The sequence below is a fragment of the Mirounga angustirostris genome, unplaced genomic scaffold, assembly GCF_029215605.1.
Source record: "Mirounga angustirostris isolate CCGP_5_RB_7025 unplaced genomic scaffold, mMirAng1.0.hap1 SCAF_4, whole genome shotgun sequence".
Taxonomy (NCBI): Eukaryota; Metazoa; Chordata; class Mammalia; order Carnivora; family Phocidae; genus Mirounga; species Mirounga angustirostris.
In genome coordinates this window covers 181452443-181469094 of record NW_026991712.1, presented here as the reverse complement: position 1 = coordinate 181469094, position 16652 = coordinate 181452443, and the positions used below count along the sequence as shown (strand labels likewise).

Here is a 16652-nt window from a genome sequence, read left to right as displayed (position 1 = left end):
AGCAGTCATTGGCCACTGGCAGTGGGGCTCGAAGGCTGACTCCTGGGGAGCGCTGCCAGGCAGACCGCTTCGGGAACAGGCCGAGCAGATGGGAGGAGGTAGCTGGCGCTAAGAGGTCCCATCTAAAAAACTAAGCCAGGAAGAAGTCAGTCCTGCTCAGTTGAGCCTTAGCTTTGCCCTTGACAGTAATAGGCAGGGTATCCTTCCATGGCCAGGCGGAAAAAAGGGCAGGCCAAGGGCTTCACCAAGTATAAGGGTTCAGATGCCTTTAACCTCTACGAGGTACTTTCCCTCTTGAACCACCAGAATACAGAAAAGCAGCACAGTAGAAAAGTGAAAGCCCAGCTGGGCTCTCAGGCAGCCAGGGGCAAGAAATGCTTGCCTTATCGGGTTTCAGGCCAAGGCCTGGCGGGCGGCCTGCCAAGCAGGTGGGCAGGGCAGGGATCTGCCCCTCCAGCCACAAGCAGGACCACCTCCAAGATGAGCGGGGGCGGGGGGGGGCCCTCCGCTCTGCCGGTCTCTTCGGCAGCACCGTAAGTGCCTGCCACCCGGGTTCACTGCTGTCCCCGCAGGTCCGAATGCAAGGTCCCAGGAACTGCCCTGGTTCAGGGGCTCGGTCAGCAACAACCACCCCCTCTTCTTCTCCTCAGGGAGGATGTTGTTCCACCCACGAGGTCCTCTGCGGAGGGAGGTGCTCCTCATATAGGGCACAGACTCTAGGCTGAGCAAGGAAGACCAGCCTCCCTCGAGGGGCTGGCTCCGGTCCAGCCAGAGCGTCTAGCTGCCATCACCACGTGAGGAGTGGAGGCCGGGGCTTGGGGAGAGATGAAAGAGGAGGGGTCCCCAGGAAAACTAGGATTGGGGAGGAGGAAGGCAGGACACCAGTGGGCTCAAGCCAAGGACACGAGGGTGCAGGATCATAGAGCCTCTGCCCCTTGCTCTGGCGTGGGCCTGTTGAGAAGTTCAAATGTATCTTCTACCACCTGCCAGAGGCAGTTGTCCAGCGGAAACTCATTGTCCACCAAGTTGACCAGGAAATAGTTGTCGTGGATGTACTGGATGATCATGCGGGACGGAGACTCCTCCTCATACAGCTTGCCCCACTGCTCGATCCACAGGGCGAAGGCTTCATCCTGCACCCACACAGACAGGCGGGCAAGGTGAACAGAGCTGCCCTTGGGTCAGGACTGGCTCCATGCTAAGTGCCCCCCAGGGCCTCTAAGCTGCTCAACAGGACATTTCCAGAAATAGAGTAAGGCCCACTGCCAAAGTCGCCTCCCATCCCCCAGGCCAGAAATCAACACCCTGAGTCAGAATCAGAGCACATCTGGGAAGGTAGCGCCCCCCCAGCCCTGGGGGCGTGGCCCCCATGACACAGCCTGCCTAAGGTTTGCAGGGTGAGCAGGGCAGACCCGCTCCTGGGCTCCTGGACCCCTTACCTTCCAGAACATGAAGCTGACGGGATCGACCACTGTAGGCTGGATGATCTCTCGCCCAGGGAAGATGCCCCATGTGACTGCGTTGGGCTGCAGCTCAGGGGCATTGGTGATGTTTTCACCCTGAGGGCAGATGGGCGGGGGTGGGGGGGTGGGGTCAGAGCAGACCTGGGCCTAGACACTGCAGTCCTTTTCCTGCCTGGGAACTCACAGGGGTGGGGTGGGGGGTGGAGCACGCTTTGCTCCATCCCCTCCACCTGCCCCTCCTAGCCTGGCAGCTCCTAGAACGGCCGGGGGCTGGGCACTTCCTTCCTCCTCCCTGGGCTCCAAGCTCCACATGCCCGGGCATCACATCCCCCACATCTGGTGGCTCCCGCTGACTCCTGCAGGGTCACTCTACGGATCTGTGGATCTGTTGCCGTATCAGCCCAGCCAGGCTGCTCTTTGCTACTCAGACTGCCACAGGGAGCTCTGATTCTAGTCTCCCTGGTTCCATTATCCACAGCCCTGTCCACCGTGACCTGTCTATGACAAAACATGGAGCCAAGCCATTGCTGCTCAGAAAGGCTCCCTCTCGCCTTCAGGGGAAAACCAAATTCCCAGCAGGCCTTCAGGGGAAAACCAAATTCCCAGCAGGACAGTCAGTACTTTTAGCCTTACTCTGAACCCACTCAGCAGTCCCTGAAGGCTGCGCAGACAATGCCTTTGCACGACCTCCTCCCTTTCCCTGTGAAGCCTTCTCCTTGTCCTCAAAGATTCCAACCACATGGGACCCCTCCAAGCCTTCCCTGACCTCTCAGATTAGACATTCCTCCCCTGGGTCCCCAGCATCCTATACTGAACCTTATTGTTAAAAATGCAACCAGATGTGTAATTACCCACAGACTGGGCCTCCTCCCTAGACCAGGGGAGGTGCCCTCTGAGCTGAGGGCAGGAGCCTGGCTCTGGGTATACGTTTCCACCATGCCTGGCCCGGGCTAGGTGCTCAGCGCTCGCCGAGGGGAGGTGTAAACACAGTGCCTTCAGTCCCGGAACTCTGGGCCTGTTGAGCGCCGTCTAAAGCCCGGAAGCCAGCCTACCTTGACGTCCACGATGTGGTAATTAACCCGGAGCTCATACTTCTTCAGCACCTGCAGAAGCGCCCCCACCGTCTCTCGGGAAGTGAAGAACTCCAAGTAGGCCTGTGGCAGGGGGAGAGGTACAGCCACATCAAGCCCAGTCCTTGCACAGCCCTGCTCCGTGTGCACCGTGACTCTGGACGCTGGCCCTCCGAACCACCCCAGGGAGGCGCCCACGCAGACACGTGTGGCAGGACTTGAGACACTGGGGCTAGTGTGGCCACGTGGATTGAATCTTGAACTGAGAGCAGGCGAATGCAAGCAAGGGGGAGGGGAGCAGGTACGTGGGATTTCTTGGTCTGGACAGGTCTGAGGGGCATCTGCCACCCTTCTCCCAACCAGTGAAGGCCCCACAAAGAGGCCACTTTAGAAGCCGGACGGGAGGCCCCGTTTGGTAAGCTGAGACACGGGAGCGAGTCTCATCCCAGCCTCCCCACTCACTGGAGGCTAACACGGACACGGAGGGCTTCTCGAGCACCAACTGCCTGTCAGGGATGAGGCCGGGTTCATAGCCTGCAGGGGGAGCACTATTACCCCCATCTCACAGATGAGGAAACTAAGTCCGGAGAAGTTGAGCAACCTGGCTGCACTGAAGATAAACAGCAGAGCTGGGACTCAAACCCAGGTCTTTCAAACTCCAGAGTGCCCGGGCTACAGTTCTAGAATGTCGTTTTAACTCCAGCAGCCCTAGGAGAAAGGTGTCAACTCGGGACACCAATTACAGTTCCATTTAGTGAATGCTTCCTACGTTGTTCCCATATGCCAAGCATTTCGGTCCCAGAATGTGATGGGATCTATCCCCATTTTATGGAAGAGACAGCTGAGGCTCAGAGCAGTCAAGAAACCTGCATACCCAGGTCTGACTAAAAACGTGAGCTCCTGTCCACTCTGATCCTCTGCCCCTCACAATAAACAGACCCTGGGGAGGTAGGCTTCTCTGTCCCCATCTCTGGGGAACCCCTGGGGGCCGGCCGAGGTGGAACAGTTCTGTATGTCCCTGCCGCACCTTCTGGAAGACATAGCCCCCACTGGGGCCCCAGCCCACAATGGGGTCGGAGGATGGTTTCCCATTGATGTTGGGCTGGGAGTTGATGGTGAGGATGCCCTGCCGGTTCACTCGCAGCAGCTCCTCCTTCATCAGGCTGGTCTCAGCCGCCAGGGGCTCATCATTCCAAGGTAGGCAAGTCACCTGGGGGAGAGGGTGAGCCGGGCTGGGGCCATGATCACACCAGACACCCTGGGCTCCCTCCCTCTCGCGGGCTCCACCTGTGCGTCTGTCAGCCCTTCTAGGCGCCCCAGGTGGGGACTTCCCAACTCACCCTCCCTTTTGCTGAGGTGCCACATTCAGACAGAGAGAGGGGAGGCTTGGGTGGGGGCGGGGGCAGTGTGAGTCACAGCCCCGAGGTCTGGCCCACAGGGAGACAGGGCGGGGGATATAACCAGGGATCCCACCCCAGCATTACTCACCTTGTGACCATGTTGGTTGGGCTCTCCTGAGAGGTAGCAGGCAAAGACTTCAAAGACACTTTCTTCACTGGTCAGCTCCTCCCCCCACATCTTCAGTAGCTCTTCCCTTGGGGACTTACTCTTCAGGTAGAAGAGGTAGTAGTCCTTCAGCTCCCCAAAGGCTGGAGAGGAGGAATTGCCCCTGGCAGAGGAGGTGCCCAGAGGGCAAGGCATACTCCTGACCTGGGGCTCCTGACAGAGGGACAGTTGCACCCACCCGCCCAGGGGACATTCCTGTGAATCCTGTCCCACACCGCTCCCCAAAAAGCAAGCCAATAAGCAGGCAAATTCCCTCTGCCTCCCTCCCAAGAAACAGGATACACTTGCAATGGGTCGCCTGCAGGTGCTCACCAGCGGCCGTTGGGGAACTCATCCCACTCCTGTGTGCGGTAGATGTAACTCTTTGGTCTGGAGGCCCAGAAGATGGGACGTACATCTTCCTCCCGGCGCTTGGGGTGGGCACTGACAGCCCAGGGCAGGGGACGCCTGGGTGAGAATGGAGACAGAATGAGTAAGGGATTGGCTAGAGGAAGCAGGAAGGGGTGGGGACACCACTCAGCCTGACCTCTCTGATCTGACTGTGCATGGAGCTCCCACTGAGACAGAACCCCTAAGTGTACGGCTCGCCATGGCAGACATTCCTCTGTACCGCCGTGGTGGCCAGCACTGCTGGGGCAGGCTCATGCTGTGACCTCTCTCTGACTTTCCTGTGCCTCCCAGGCCCAAATTCAGGGCCAGTGGCTTCACCTGGGGTCCTCAATCCACATGCCCAGACGCTTCAGCACCTCTGTGGTAGCCATCTCACGGTTGAGGGTATAGAAATGGAGGCCTGGCACCAAGCCACTGGTCAGAAGTTCCTGGCACAGGCTCACGGCCTGCTCAATGCCATAGTTTCGGATGGCATCATCATTGTCTTTGATTGGCTCAATCACGTCCTTGATCTGCTGCGGTACCTCCAGCTTGGACAGTTTCACGAGCTGCCGAAGGGAGTGGTAGCCCTGTACAAGACACAGGGGCTGTGGGGCGCCATCTCCCAGCCCGACTCTCCCCTGAAATACTTACCGCCCTCTCCATCCCCACCAGGCCTCCTGGCCAACTGTAGTGTGACACAGAGTGACTCAGGAGAGTCAGTCCAGATTGTAGGAGCACCCCCGCCTTGTCCTGCTTCTTCCGCTCAGTACAGAAGCTGCCTACAGCATTCCTGCCCTCAGGCTGAGCTAGCCCTTCCGCCCCGAGGTGTATTTATTGATAACCCAGTGGGCATCAAGGCCAGTGGCTCCCAAGCTGCACTGATCATCAGCACCACCTGTAAAATTTAGTAAGTAATATGCAAGTTCCCAGGCCCCACCTCAGACCTATTAAATCAGAACCTCCAGACAGGGGATCTGAAAATCTATCTTTCAAAAAAGTTTTTCAAATGATTTTGATGACAGTCAAGTTTAGAAAACATTGATTTTACCAAGATTTATAATGAGAGTTATAATCCCTTTTAGGGACACTTAGCAGCCCCTCCAACAGACACTATTGCTGTTTTGGAGGCAGGGAGGTAGATTAGAGGTGACCAAAGTGGGGTGGCATGTTGCAAGGACTGGAGCATCTGTCTGAAGGGAAATCTACTGAGCATCAGAGATTGGCATTTCACCCCAGGGCCCTGGCCTGTGCTAGGAGGGGGATGGAGGGAGTCCACGGCCCTCCTGGGACCCTCACCTGAATAGGAAAGATTCCGGGGAGGATGGGGCAGGTAATGCCTATCTCGCTGCAAGCCTTAACAAAGTGGAAGAATGTGTCAGCCTCAAAGAAAAGCTGGGTGATGATGAAGTCGGCTCCTGCGGATACCTTCTCCTTCAAGTACTTCAGGTCAGCCTCAAAGCTCCCTGCGTCGGGGTGGCCTTTGGGGTAACCTGCCGACAGGGATGACAGTAGGGAGAGGCTGGCTCCCACGTGCTCAAGGTGAGTGAGGAAGAGACCAGAAAGCTGGGAGCCGAGAGCTCTCTGTCTCAGAGGTTCTGGGCTTGTCCCTTGCAATACCACAGCACAGACAGGCCGAGACGGTGAGTGGCTGTGCTTCTCGCTCTGGACATGACCCTTGGTGAGAGGTGGCCTAGGGCCACCTGCCCAAGAGCTGGGGGGATGGCACCAAACTCCCCATGCCATCCTGCCTCAGGTCCATGGCAAGCAGCCGGGCAAATCCGGCCGGCACGCTATGGCCACAGAAAAGAGAAAATGTCGCCTTCAGCGTGGGTCTGGCAGCACCTGGGCTCCTGGGTTGGAGTCTGGGCACTGGATTCAAACCTGTACTTTCAATTTAACATGAAAATTACTCAGGGATCCAAGAGAGTGGACATTAGAAACCATGTTACCCAGGGAAGAACTGAAGAAAGTGGGGCTGTTTCCCCTGAAGGGGAGAATGGAGAGAACACCGGAACTACTTTCAAAAGCCCAAAGGTCTGTTGCAGAGAAAAAGGGATTCACCTTCATTAAGTTCCTTACTAGTCCTAGTCTGTGTTGCTTCTGATGACAGAGCCAGGATCGGTCCCAGAGAGCTGCCTAACACTGGAACGAGCGGCCCCACCAAATAACAAGCTCCTGGAGACCTCGAGCCGGGGAGGCCAAGGATGGGATTCCAGAACTGCTTGGAAGGCAGGACCACACATCACGTGAGCTCCTTACTAGCTCGAGTAAGTAATCCTAGGACTGCTTCCTTCCCTGAGCAACTGAACTCACAGGCAGCCGTGCTTGGTGTTTGCAAAGGACGACTGTAGGCCTTCAGAAAGCTATAGGAGAGCACTAGCTTCCTGAGCCTAAGCCCTGGGCAGGACGCTGAGCCGGGCTGCTGGAGAGCCAAGCTGCTTTGCCGTGATAAGGCCCTTCTGTTCTGCAGAAACCCCAAGTCATCAAAAATGAATATAAAAATTCTTGTCTCAGGGGGCAAAGGGGTAGGACTGAGCACCACGATTTCACTTTCAATAACAAAGCTATTTTTCCAGCAGGAATTTCAAAAACAAGGAGGTTTTAATAGCTGAAACTATAACTCTAAATCCTCAGTATCACCAAACACATGTAGCATTTGCTTACATTTAGATTTTGCCCTGTTTATGTTTTCTGTCACAGCCAACGTGTTTCTCAACCCAATCATCCTGCTCATCCACTTTATGACAGGCAAAGCTCCAGGCCCCTCGGCACCTACAAGCTCACAGCTTAGCCAGTCTCCATGCACGACCACCTAATGCCTACTGCACATGTGCACGTTCCCCATTTACTGACCAAATGGTGGCCCGTGTAAGCAGTGAATGCTTGAACAGGGGGAAATTCTCACTATGTTCCTAACTCATCGGGGCCTCCCAGACTCACCTAAATGCCCCTGTTGACTATGAAGAGTGGATATGCACATGAGGGCCTGGGACTAAGTTCAAAGCCACCGGCAACAACTAGCTTCCTTGAGGCCATATGGGTTAGTTTTTTAAATTCACGTCACTTTGATATACTACTCCAGAACATAGCCTGTTTGTTTTAATATAAAAATTAATGTAAAAATGATAGGATTCTCCCCCAAAAAACTTTGAGAAAAACTGTCATGCCGAGATGGTGTGTCAAGTTAATCCCTGGACTTCTTGCATCCCTGGCACATGCTGCCTCACCATACCCAAGCCCCAGCTCGAGAAGCTGAGGCCCAATCCCAGTGAGTGGGGTAAGAGGGAAGGCCACCTCATCCATTTCGAGGACGTGAACCTTGCCTCTTGGCTGTAGCCCGTGGAACTGGAGCTGAGCCGATCCAATGCTCTCTCCTGAGAATTTGGACTGACTCATACCTGTCAGTCTGTCTGGACTATTGGCTGGAAGAGGCCATGTGCACTCAGGGGCAGGCGGCTGGTCCTGTGTGTGCAAAAGTGTACATATCAGGGCTACTGGAAGTGTGGAGCACATGTGCAGTGGGAGGCAGAGATGGGGGGGGACTCTGTGGCTCTAGACAGAAGGAGGGAGGCCTTAGTGTCTCACTGCTTCTGGGTCCGGGGCCTCGTGAGGTCAGGTACCATTTTCTGACAGGGGTTCTGCAATCCCCTGGCCTCCCACCCCCCGTCTTAACAAACGTCCCTTTTTTGTTTTAAGAAGAACAGGGCTGGGAAGCAAGCTAAGAGCACGAAAAGGCAGAGGGATAATAAATAACTTAAGGGCTGGCGGCAGCCTGGCAGGGGCGGGTGACAGAATGAGAGCGAGGGCACTGTGTGATGAGCCTCTGAGCCGCCCGCCCCTGCGCCTGGGGTCACCGGGTCCCGAACTGAACGCCGGCGGGCCTTCTGTGCCTCTCTGCGCGTGTCACGCCTTCCCTTCCCTGTCCCTCGAGAAGGCCCAGCCACTCACCTGCCACACAGATGTCGAAGTAGTCCCCGAACTCCCTTCGGATGTGCCTCACCAAGTCCGCCGCATAGCTGAAGCCTCCCTCCTCCTCTTCCCACTGGTCACCCACGGGGTCTGCAGGGGTGACAGAGGCCACGGTCACTGGGCCTCACCCACGCTCCAGACGGCCTTTGTGCTCCTTCTCCCTACCCCACACCCGGGGCGGCGGCCTCCTCTCCAAGTGTGTGTCTGTTCCTCCCAGCGTGGCACTTGGCAAATGGCGGCGGGGAAGACAGCGGCCGCCCTGTCAAGCACGTTCCGAGCCCCGACTCCGCGGGCAGTGTGCCGGCCGCACTGAGCAGGGCACAGCTGCTGCTCTGGGGCTAGTCTGGAGCATCTGAGACCCCTTCCCTACCCAGATCTGGGGGTGCTCAGGCACCCTCACCCAGCCCCACTGCTCACTCTCCCACCCTCTTGGAGCCCTTGCCTCCCGGGAGAATCTTCTACTCAACTCAAGCGAGTCCTTGTGGGGAGCGCGAGGCCACAGAATCCCACCCAATCCGTCCCTCTTCCCACACTCGGGGGCGTGATGACCGCAGGTGCCAGAGACATGAGGAGCCGTCTCACCCCTGGGATCAGTGCCAGAACCACGCTCTTTGACTGGGCCCAGAGCCGGGCACGGCCAGCAATCGATGAAGCTGTGAGTGGCCAGGGCAGAGGGCTATCAGGCAGGGCCGCATTCCTGACGGAACTCCTACGCCGAGGTCAAGAGGTCAAGAAGTGCCTCCATCCGTGCGGCAGCGACAGTGCTCACTACCCACCACCCTCCTGACCCTACTGGCCGAGGGCACGCTCAGCGTGCCCAGTGCGGGGCCCGGAGAAACATAAAGGACTGTTCCAGGGACAGAAGAGGCCCTCAAGGAAGCAAGATCCCAGAGAGTAGAGGGCTGCCTCCACACCTCCCCTCAGCGCCAAGATGTTCTTCAGGCCCAGCCGCTTGGCCTTGTGCAGGTAGCCTGTGATCTGTTCCCGGCTCTGACAGCAGCAGGTCATGTGCAGGATGGTCTCCAGGCCACAGTAGTTCACGGCGGTGCTGGCAATCATCATGGAAGAGGTCTCCTTGTCTGAGCCGGGGTCCCCTGCTGGGTGCCAGGTCACATCTATGAAGAGGGGGCCTCCTGCCCCCATCCGATCAAACCTGTAGGAATTGCTTTCTGAAGAGGGGCTCCTGAGCACACCGCCCTTCACCACCTGCCCATGGGCTTTGGGAGGTAGGGAGACATCACGGGCAGGTCGTAATCAGACGACCTATATTCATATCTGGGCTCTGCTACTTATTAGCTGTGTGACCTTGGGAAAATTACCTAATCTGTCTGAGCCTCAGTTTTCTCATTTCAAAAACATGCCAGAAAACAGTACCTACTTCATAATAACGACACTGTGAAAATATTACAATAGATGACTCCACACACTGAACACTCAATCAATGCGAGCTCCTGTTACAATGATGATTTTTTTTTTAAGGATTTTATTTGAGAAAAAGAGAGAGAGAGAGAATGAAGGGGGGTGGAGGAACAGAGGGAGAGGGAGAAGTAGACTCCCCGCTGAGCGTGACCTGAGATCATGACCTGGGCCGATGTCAGACGCTTAACAGACTGAGCCCCCCCAGGCACCCCGACAATGATTATTATTGCAGAGATTAACTGATATCAACAACGCAACCGTTTAGTGAGAGGGCAGCCCTGCAGCCTTTTCAAAGTGCTTGCACATGTATTATCTCGGGTGAGTTAAGACATTTCGACAGTCAAAGGTACAGGGAACTCTCAGAGTGGCAAGCAGAGGCTCACTCTAGGAAGAGGGAAAAAAGGTTCAGCAGACACAAGTTTCCTTCATGCTACACCCCTCCCCCCATCGTGGTGCCAACCAGCAGGCTTCTAGAACACAGAAGAGCCACAGGTATGCACACGCGCCTGTCTGACCAGCTCTAACATGGTATTAAACACCCTTGGGCCGGGGTGCCTGGGTGGCTCAGTCAGTTGGGCGTCTGCCTTCGGCTCAGGTCCCAGGGTCCTGCAGTCGAGCCCCACATGGGGCTCCCTGCTCAACGGAGAGTCTGCTTCTCCCTCTCCCTCAGCTGCTCCCCTTGCCTGTGCTCCCTGTCAAATAAGTAAAATCTTCAAAAAAAAATCAACATCCTCGTGCCTTTAAGCTTCAAAACTTTCAGAGCAACACGTGAAAAATGCCAACGGTAACATGCATAAACTTAAAAAAAAGGAACCGCAATTCATAAGGCGCTAACGTTAATTCGTTTGGCATTTCTAGATTTTGAAAGGCATTTAAGTTGAATTCCTAACTTACTGAAATGTTCTCCAAGCCACTGCTTTATGACTTCCTAAGCTGTATTCGTGCACCAGCCCCAAGTTCTGCCAAAGAATGCAGTCTGAGAGAATCAACATTTTTAACCCCTTGAAGAATGTGTCTAAAAATTTCAGATGCGGGGCACCTGGGTGGCTCAGTCAGTTAAGCGTCTGCCTCCGGCTCAGGTCATGATCCTGGGGTCTGGGATCGAGCCCTGCATAAAGTCTGCTTCTCCCTCTCCCTGCCTCCCTGTCCCTCTCCCTGCCTCCCGCTCATGCTCTCTCTCACTCTCTCTCTCTCTCTCTCTCAAATAAATAAAATCTTTAAAAAAAATCCCAGATGCTTATAGGGACTTTTGCTGACAGCTGAGAAGCTGCAGCTCCAGTGGTCTACCCTGCTCTTTTCCATCCCCTCTGGCTGCCTTTTCCTGCCAGGTCAGAGTGTGGCCCCGAAGCAGGGCTACGGCTTTGCCTTCCCCCCCAGGGGGCCCCCTCATTCCGACCCCACTCCCCAACTACATCAACTCACCTTGAGATGAGATTGACAGCTCCCTCAGCCGTCCGAGGAGGGAAGAATTCCAGGGAGAACCACTTGTCACCAGATTCCATCCTTCGCCTCATCTTCTCCCTGAGTCTGTCGTGGCGCTCGGGGTCCAGCCCGGGCGTGGAACATCTCGAACTCTCCTTGGAGCTCTCGCTGCCGCTGCTGCTGCCCTCTGAGCGCGGAGGGGGGCCGCCATCCCCTCTGGGTTCGTTCACCATGGCCGGGTTCCTGCTGCACGGAGTGGGGGCAGGAGCGTCAGAGGGTAGGCAGTCAAGTCCCAGAGTGGCAGGGTCAAGTGAGATGCGGCATTTCCAGCAGGAAGAAGGCCAGGGAGGGTAAGGGTGACAATGCCCCCACCCAGTGGCTCCACATACCACAGCTGTGACTGTCTACGCCCTCCACAGCCCCTGGCTCCAAATAAACCAGCCCCACCCGGCACAGAAACATGCTCCTTCAGCCCAGGGATCCTCGGTGACAGCTACCTGATGGAGGGTGGCACTGAGAACCTCACCCTGCCGGCCTCCAAAGCCCACATTCCTAGGGAGGGGCTGCGGGGTCTGGCTGGGAGAACCTTGGGTGTTGGATGGTCCATCTCTGCCAGCTGGGACCCAGAGTGGGTGGGGAAGAAGAAAGAGGAAACCTCCCCAATGAGTGTGTTCCTCTGGGCGGAGGGAGCTGTGACAAGGGAAGAGCCCAGAGCTAGACTAGCTGGGGCCCTGCGCAAGGGGGCGGGGGCAAGGCTTCCAGGCGAGAGGGAGGGCTGAGGCTCTAGTTGCAGAAGCCGGCTGGAAGGAGGGCGCTGTTGATTGGAGACTGCAGGGGTTGGTGGATAGGAGGCCAACAGACGTTCAGGGTCACTGGATTACTCTCCAAAGAAGGCAGAGCCCAGCCTGGCCCTGCCTGGAACATCTCCTGTTACTTGAAACTGTCTGTCTGCATGCAGGATGGAAAGAGTGTGGGCATGACAGAGCAGCCAGATTTCTCCTGAGTTCGTGCTACTCCGAAAAAGACCCTGTCGTGGGTTCGAACTTGACATTGGCTGGGTTCCACAAGTAACCGGACCCAAATTCAATTAAGGGCACGAATTCATGTCCTACTCAGAACAAAAGCTGTCCCATCTGTGCCTGCCTTCCAGGCTGTTCTCCTACACCCAGCACCCAAGTCAGTTAATTACAGTGACTGCACAGCCACCACATACAAAGCCCTGAGCCATGGCAACCACAGGCAGGCCAGCAGAGGGCACGGCGTCATTGGCCAGTTTGGTGGGAAAAACAAGACAAATACTTAAAAACAAGACAGAACACAACTCTTACACAGCAATGTGCAAACACCCATTTTTAGTAGTGAAAATCCAATGTGTGGTGACATGGGGCATCAGAGGAACAACCAGGCCAAGTTCATTCCTTTCAGGGAACAGCCACAGCTAAACCGGTGTTCTTAACTGTTTTGGGGTCCTAGACGCCTGAGAAATTGATGAATTCCACTGCTCCTCTCCCCTGAAACGCACACAACACAAGCTCCAACGTCCAAAGTCAAGGAGTCAAGACCAAAGTAAAAAAAAAAAAAAACAACACTTGTACCAATGATTTTTCTTCCTTGGGATGCCCACCACTTTGAGCCTGACCTAAAACTCCAGCTCCTCAGGAGGGATGGCCATCAGGAGTAAGGAGAGGGAGAATATCAAGATCAACCTAGCTGACCTTTCTTCTGAATTCAAGAGAGCGGCTCATTGATTGTCTGCTGGAACAAAACCAAGAGAAGGGGAGGAAGCAGAACTACCTGCTCTTTCGTTTTACTTAAAAAAGACTTAACTGCATTCCTAGTAAGTGCCAAATATGTGCCTTTCTTCAACCTCGTTTCTCGCAGCACTTCTTACCCATCTTAAGCTGGACTCTCACAGCACCATAGGGTTGTAATTGTGGATTCACAGTTCTGTCTCCTCTCCAACCCCCCAGTTCCCTGAGACCAGGGCCCAATATCCTGCCCGTGGCATCCCCCATGCCCGGCGCAGTCCTCACAACCAGCCCTCAGTGAGCGCCAACGGGTCAAGCGCTGTCACTCTGTTCTCAAAATAACCCTCTGCCATCTCCTGACCGCTTGCTTTATCTGTGCCAAGCACCGTGGCACGAATACGAAACCCACCCCGCCCAGAAGGGCCAGGGTGGACACCTGCGCGCAGCCCGCTGCACTGGCGCCGGAGACTGCGCCAGCGGCCTACAGGTGCTACAGCTGGGAGGCAGGTTTAAAAGGCCGGAGCCGGAAGGACGCCTCCGGCACCCGGCTCGATGCCCGGCTCGATGCCCGGCTCGAAGACCACGGATCGAGTCACCGGGTCACTGGGTCAAGGTGGGGGCGGGATCGCGGGCCCAGACCCGGTCCCAAGGGGCTGGGTCTCCACCCCGGCTCAGGGCCGCCTCCTCCCCCGGTGTCCCCTCCGTCCAGGCAGGCCGGGGGCTGAAAGTGAGTTTTCCCTTCTGGGCTGGAGGTCACTGGGGGTCGCAGCCACTGGAGGTTACACCAGCTCCCCGGAGGGCTCGCGCAGAGGGGCGGGCCGCCCTCCCTCGCTCTCCGCCCCCGGGTGGGTGGTCTCCACTTCCCGGATATCCCTCCCTGGGGAACCCCACACCCCGCCTCCACTCACCCTGCCGTCGCGGGTGACTCAGAGCGCGCGCGGCCGCAGCAGCTGCTAGACCGGTGTGTGGGCGCGTGCGGGGGGGCGGGAGGCGCGGGGGCGGGGCGCGGGGCAGGTGTCAGGTTGCTGAGGGAGGCGGGACGAGAGGGCGGAAACCATGCGGGCGGGCGACCGGAAGCTCCGCCCCCAACATGGCCGCGCCCAGAGGTCTCGTTGGAAGCGGTCCTTCCACCGTCATGTGACGCGGGCCCTCGCCCCACCCGTCTGCAGCCACTCCCGGTCTCCGTCCCGAGTTCGAGAGGACCACGTGACACTGTCGGGGCCAGTCACGTGAGGCGCGGATTCTGGGTGGGAGGGGGTTGGCGGAGGGTTCCAGAGCGGCAGTAAAGGAGGGAGATGGCGGGGTGCAGGGGGTCCCTGTGCTGCTGCTGCAGGTGGTGCTGCTGCTGCGGTGAGCGTGAGACCCGCACCCCGGAGGAGTTGGTAAGGAGCGGGCGGAGCCCAGCTGGGGAGGGGGCGGTTGCCAAGGGACGGCGAGAGGGCGTTGCCGGGGGGTGGGGCCAGGCCGAGCTGCGGCCTCAGGTGGCAGCGGGTGGGGCCCGGGCACCGCATCCTAGGCTCTCGAAGCATCTGCCGCGCTTCCCGTGCTCAAGTCTGGGGTCTTTTCTCATACCCCCTCCCTGGGATCTGAGGGAGAATCCAGGCCCGCTGCAGTTAATCCCATCCATGTTTTCCTTTATTTCCATGTGAAAGGAGTTTTGAATGAAACGAGCGTTTTCGGAATGAGCCCCTTCACTGGACTTTGTGCTTATCCAAGCAGCTGGCTTAGTTTCTCCAGCCCTTTCTCACTGTATCCCTCACCTTTTCTGGGTCATTGATAATCCAGCTTCCCTCTGCAAAGGACCCTGGGAAAACTTGAGTTGCTGTGTCCCAGAGTTGACAGGTCCCTCCCTTCTGTTTTCAGATTCAGTACATTGTCCGATGGAACCTGAATTTTTTTTCTCCTTTATCTGGCATGGGAGATCTTTGATGTGTCCTGAAGACAAGAGTGGTTATTTGGAGAACGTATCAGTAGAAACGAAGAGCTCAGCTGCGTGACTATAGATAGCCACCGACATCACCCCCACCCCCCCCCCAATTTTTTTTTTGAGATCTTGTTCCCATTTGGTAATAGTTCTAGATGGTTTGGAAATTAGCAACAAATTTCTATAGATGCTCTGTCTTTTTCTACTTTTAACCATTTAAGTATTTAACCTTTTAACCATTCTGTGGATCTATTTTTCTAGACCATCCTCGGAGAAACACAGGAGGAGGAGGATGAGATCCTTCCAAGGAAAGACTATGAGGTGAGATTTCTTAGTTGCTGCCTGGGATAACAAGAGCAGTGAGTGAGCTGGTCACTTCAGACAGAAGCTTTAGGATTCTAAGGAGAGATGCTCTTTGACTGTCTCTCCCAGGGAGTGAATGAGTGAGAGGTAATTTCCCTCTCTGAAAGGGACTGTTTAACAAGCCCTTTTCTCACCACGACCCCAAAACAGGGTCTGATGTGTCTCTGTGCGTTCATAGATCTGTGGCACCTTAACCTAGATAGAGCATGTTTGCCATTAAACTATTTGCTTTTACAAGTAGAGACCCAGAGTGAAAGCCACTGCAGCGTGTGCTCATAACAGGGTGGGACAGGAGACCCGCCTTCTCTTCTTAGAGAACTTATTTTTCAGATGATTGTTTCCTGCTCAAGGTAGCTTCCTCTGAAGTGCTCTTGACTGTCGTTCTGGTTCAAGTATGGGATTCTAAGAGTGTGTGTGTGTTTAGTAAGGTCAGTGCTGCTGGAGTAAAACCAAGTTTCCTTTTTTATCCTTTAGTCAGTTCCTGATAATGTTTCTGTGATTTTTGAAATAACAAAAACAAGCCATGGTTCTGATAGAGAATTCTTAAAGCCGTTTACAAAAAGAAGCTAGAGAAAAACCCATAACCCCACCCATTAAAAGATAACTGTGAACCTTACTGAATATCCTTTTCCATGCTTACATTCCTGCTGCTTTTTTGAAATAACAGAAGCGAGATTCTGCTACATAGACTATTTTAACATGTTTTCTCCTCAACTTGAAAGCAATCTTTGTATTGCTAATACATTTCTGCAGTATCTTTTTAAATAGAGGAATACTCTTTTATTCCACAGTTTATTCAATCTGATTTTTCTATATGGTGAACTAGTCTTGACTATCTTTTCTTCTTCATCCTTAATTGCTTCTTTGAGCAATTCCAGGAAGTATGATTAATCTTGTATATTTATTTATTTATTTATTTATTTAATTTTTTTTTAAGATTTTATTTATTTATTTGAGACAGAGAGAATGAGATACAGAGAGCATGAGAGGGAGGAGGGTCAGAGGGAGAAGCAGACTCCCTGCCGAGCAGGGAGCCCGATGCAGGACTCGATCCCAGGACTCCGGGATCATGACCTGAGCCGAAGGCAGTCGCTTAACCAACTGAGCCACCCAGGCACCCTAATCTTGTATATTTAATACGTCTTTGAAAATGTCATGTAGAGGGGCGCCTGGGTGGCTCAATTGGTTAAGCGTCTGCCTTTGGCTTGGGCCATGATCCCAGGGTTCTGGGATCGAGTCCCATATGGGGCTCCTTGCTCAGCGGGGGCCTGCTTCTCCCTCTCCCTCTGCCTCCTCCCCCCCTCCCTCTGCCTCCTCCCCCCTGCTCATGTTCTTG

General features: G+C 55.3%; 2 protein-coding genes across 20 annotated transcripts in view; one reads left to right on the top strand and one right to left on the bottom strand.

Annotated features, from left to right (window-relative positions):
• Positions 1-251: 251 nt before the first annotated feature.
• On the bottom strand, positions 252-14071 carry MTHFR (methylenetetrahydrofolate reductase). Of its 5 annotated transcripts, none has more exons than XM_045898694.3 (12): positions 13938-14071; positions 11282-11527; positions 9355-9593; positions 8420-8530; positions 5768-5961; positions 4808-5058; positions 4412-4546; positions 4022-4202; positions 3561-3743; positions 2516-2617; positions 1440-1559; positions 252-1133 (listed from the first exon to the last, which is right to left on the bottom strand). In XM_045898694.3, exons 2-12 carry the CDS (start codon positions 11512-11514, stop codon positions 918-920), a joined length of 1965 nt encoding a protein of 654 aa, XP_045754650.1. In that variant the 5' UTR covers positions 11515-11527; positions 13938-14071; the 3' UTR covers positions 252-917. The 5 variants fall into 5 exon arrangements, with proteins under 5 accessions (XP_045754650.1, XP_045754651.1, XP_064446000.1 ...); XM_045898695.3 differs by having other exon boundaries at positions 11282-11524; positions 13938-14048; XM_064589930.1 differs by lacking the exon at positions 13938-14071 and adding an exon at positions 13173-13834.
• Positions 14072-14148: 77 nt separating this feature from the next.
• Positions 14149-16652, top strand: part of CLCN6 (chloride voltage-gated channel 6) — a 30539-nt gene continuing 28035 nt past the window's right edge. For 11 of the 15 annotated variants that reach the window (XR_010411100.1, XR_008507911.2, XR_008507912.2 and 8 more), the window contains exons 1-2: positions 14149-14411; positions 15215-15274. Coding sequence is in view for 8 of the 15 variants with exons in the window: in XM_045898692.3 (XP_045754648.1) it covers positions 14325-14411; positions 15215-15274 (147 nt within the window). In the remaining 7 variants the exon portion in view is untranslated. Of the gene's footprint in view, positions 14412-14588; positions 14872-14892; positions 15096-15214; positions 15275-16652 lie in introns of those variants that run through there. The other 4 variants (XM_064589926.1, XM_054513136.2, XM_064589924.1 and 1 more) reach the window with 3 other exon arrangements.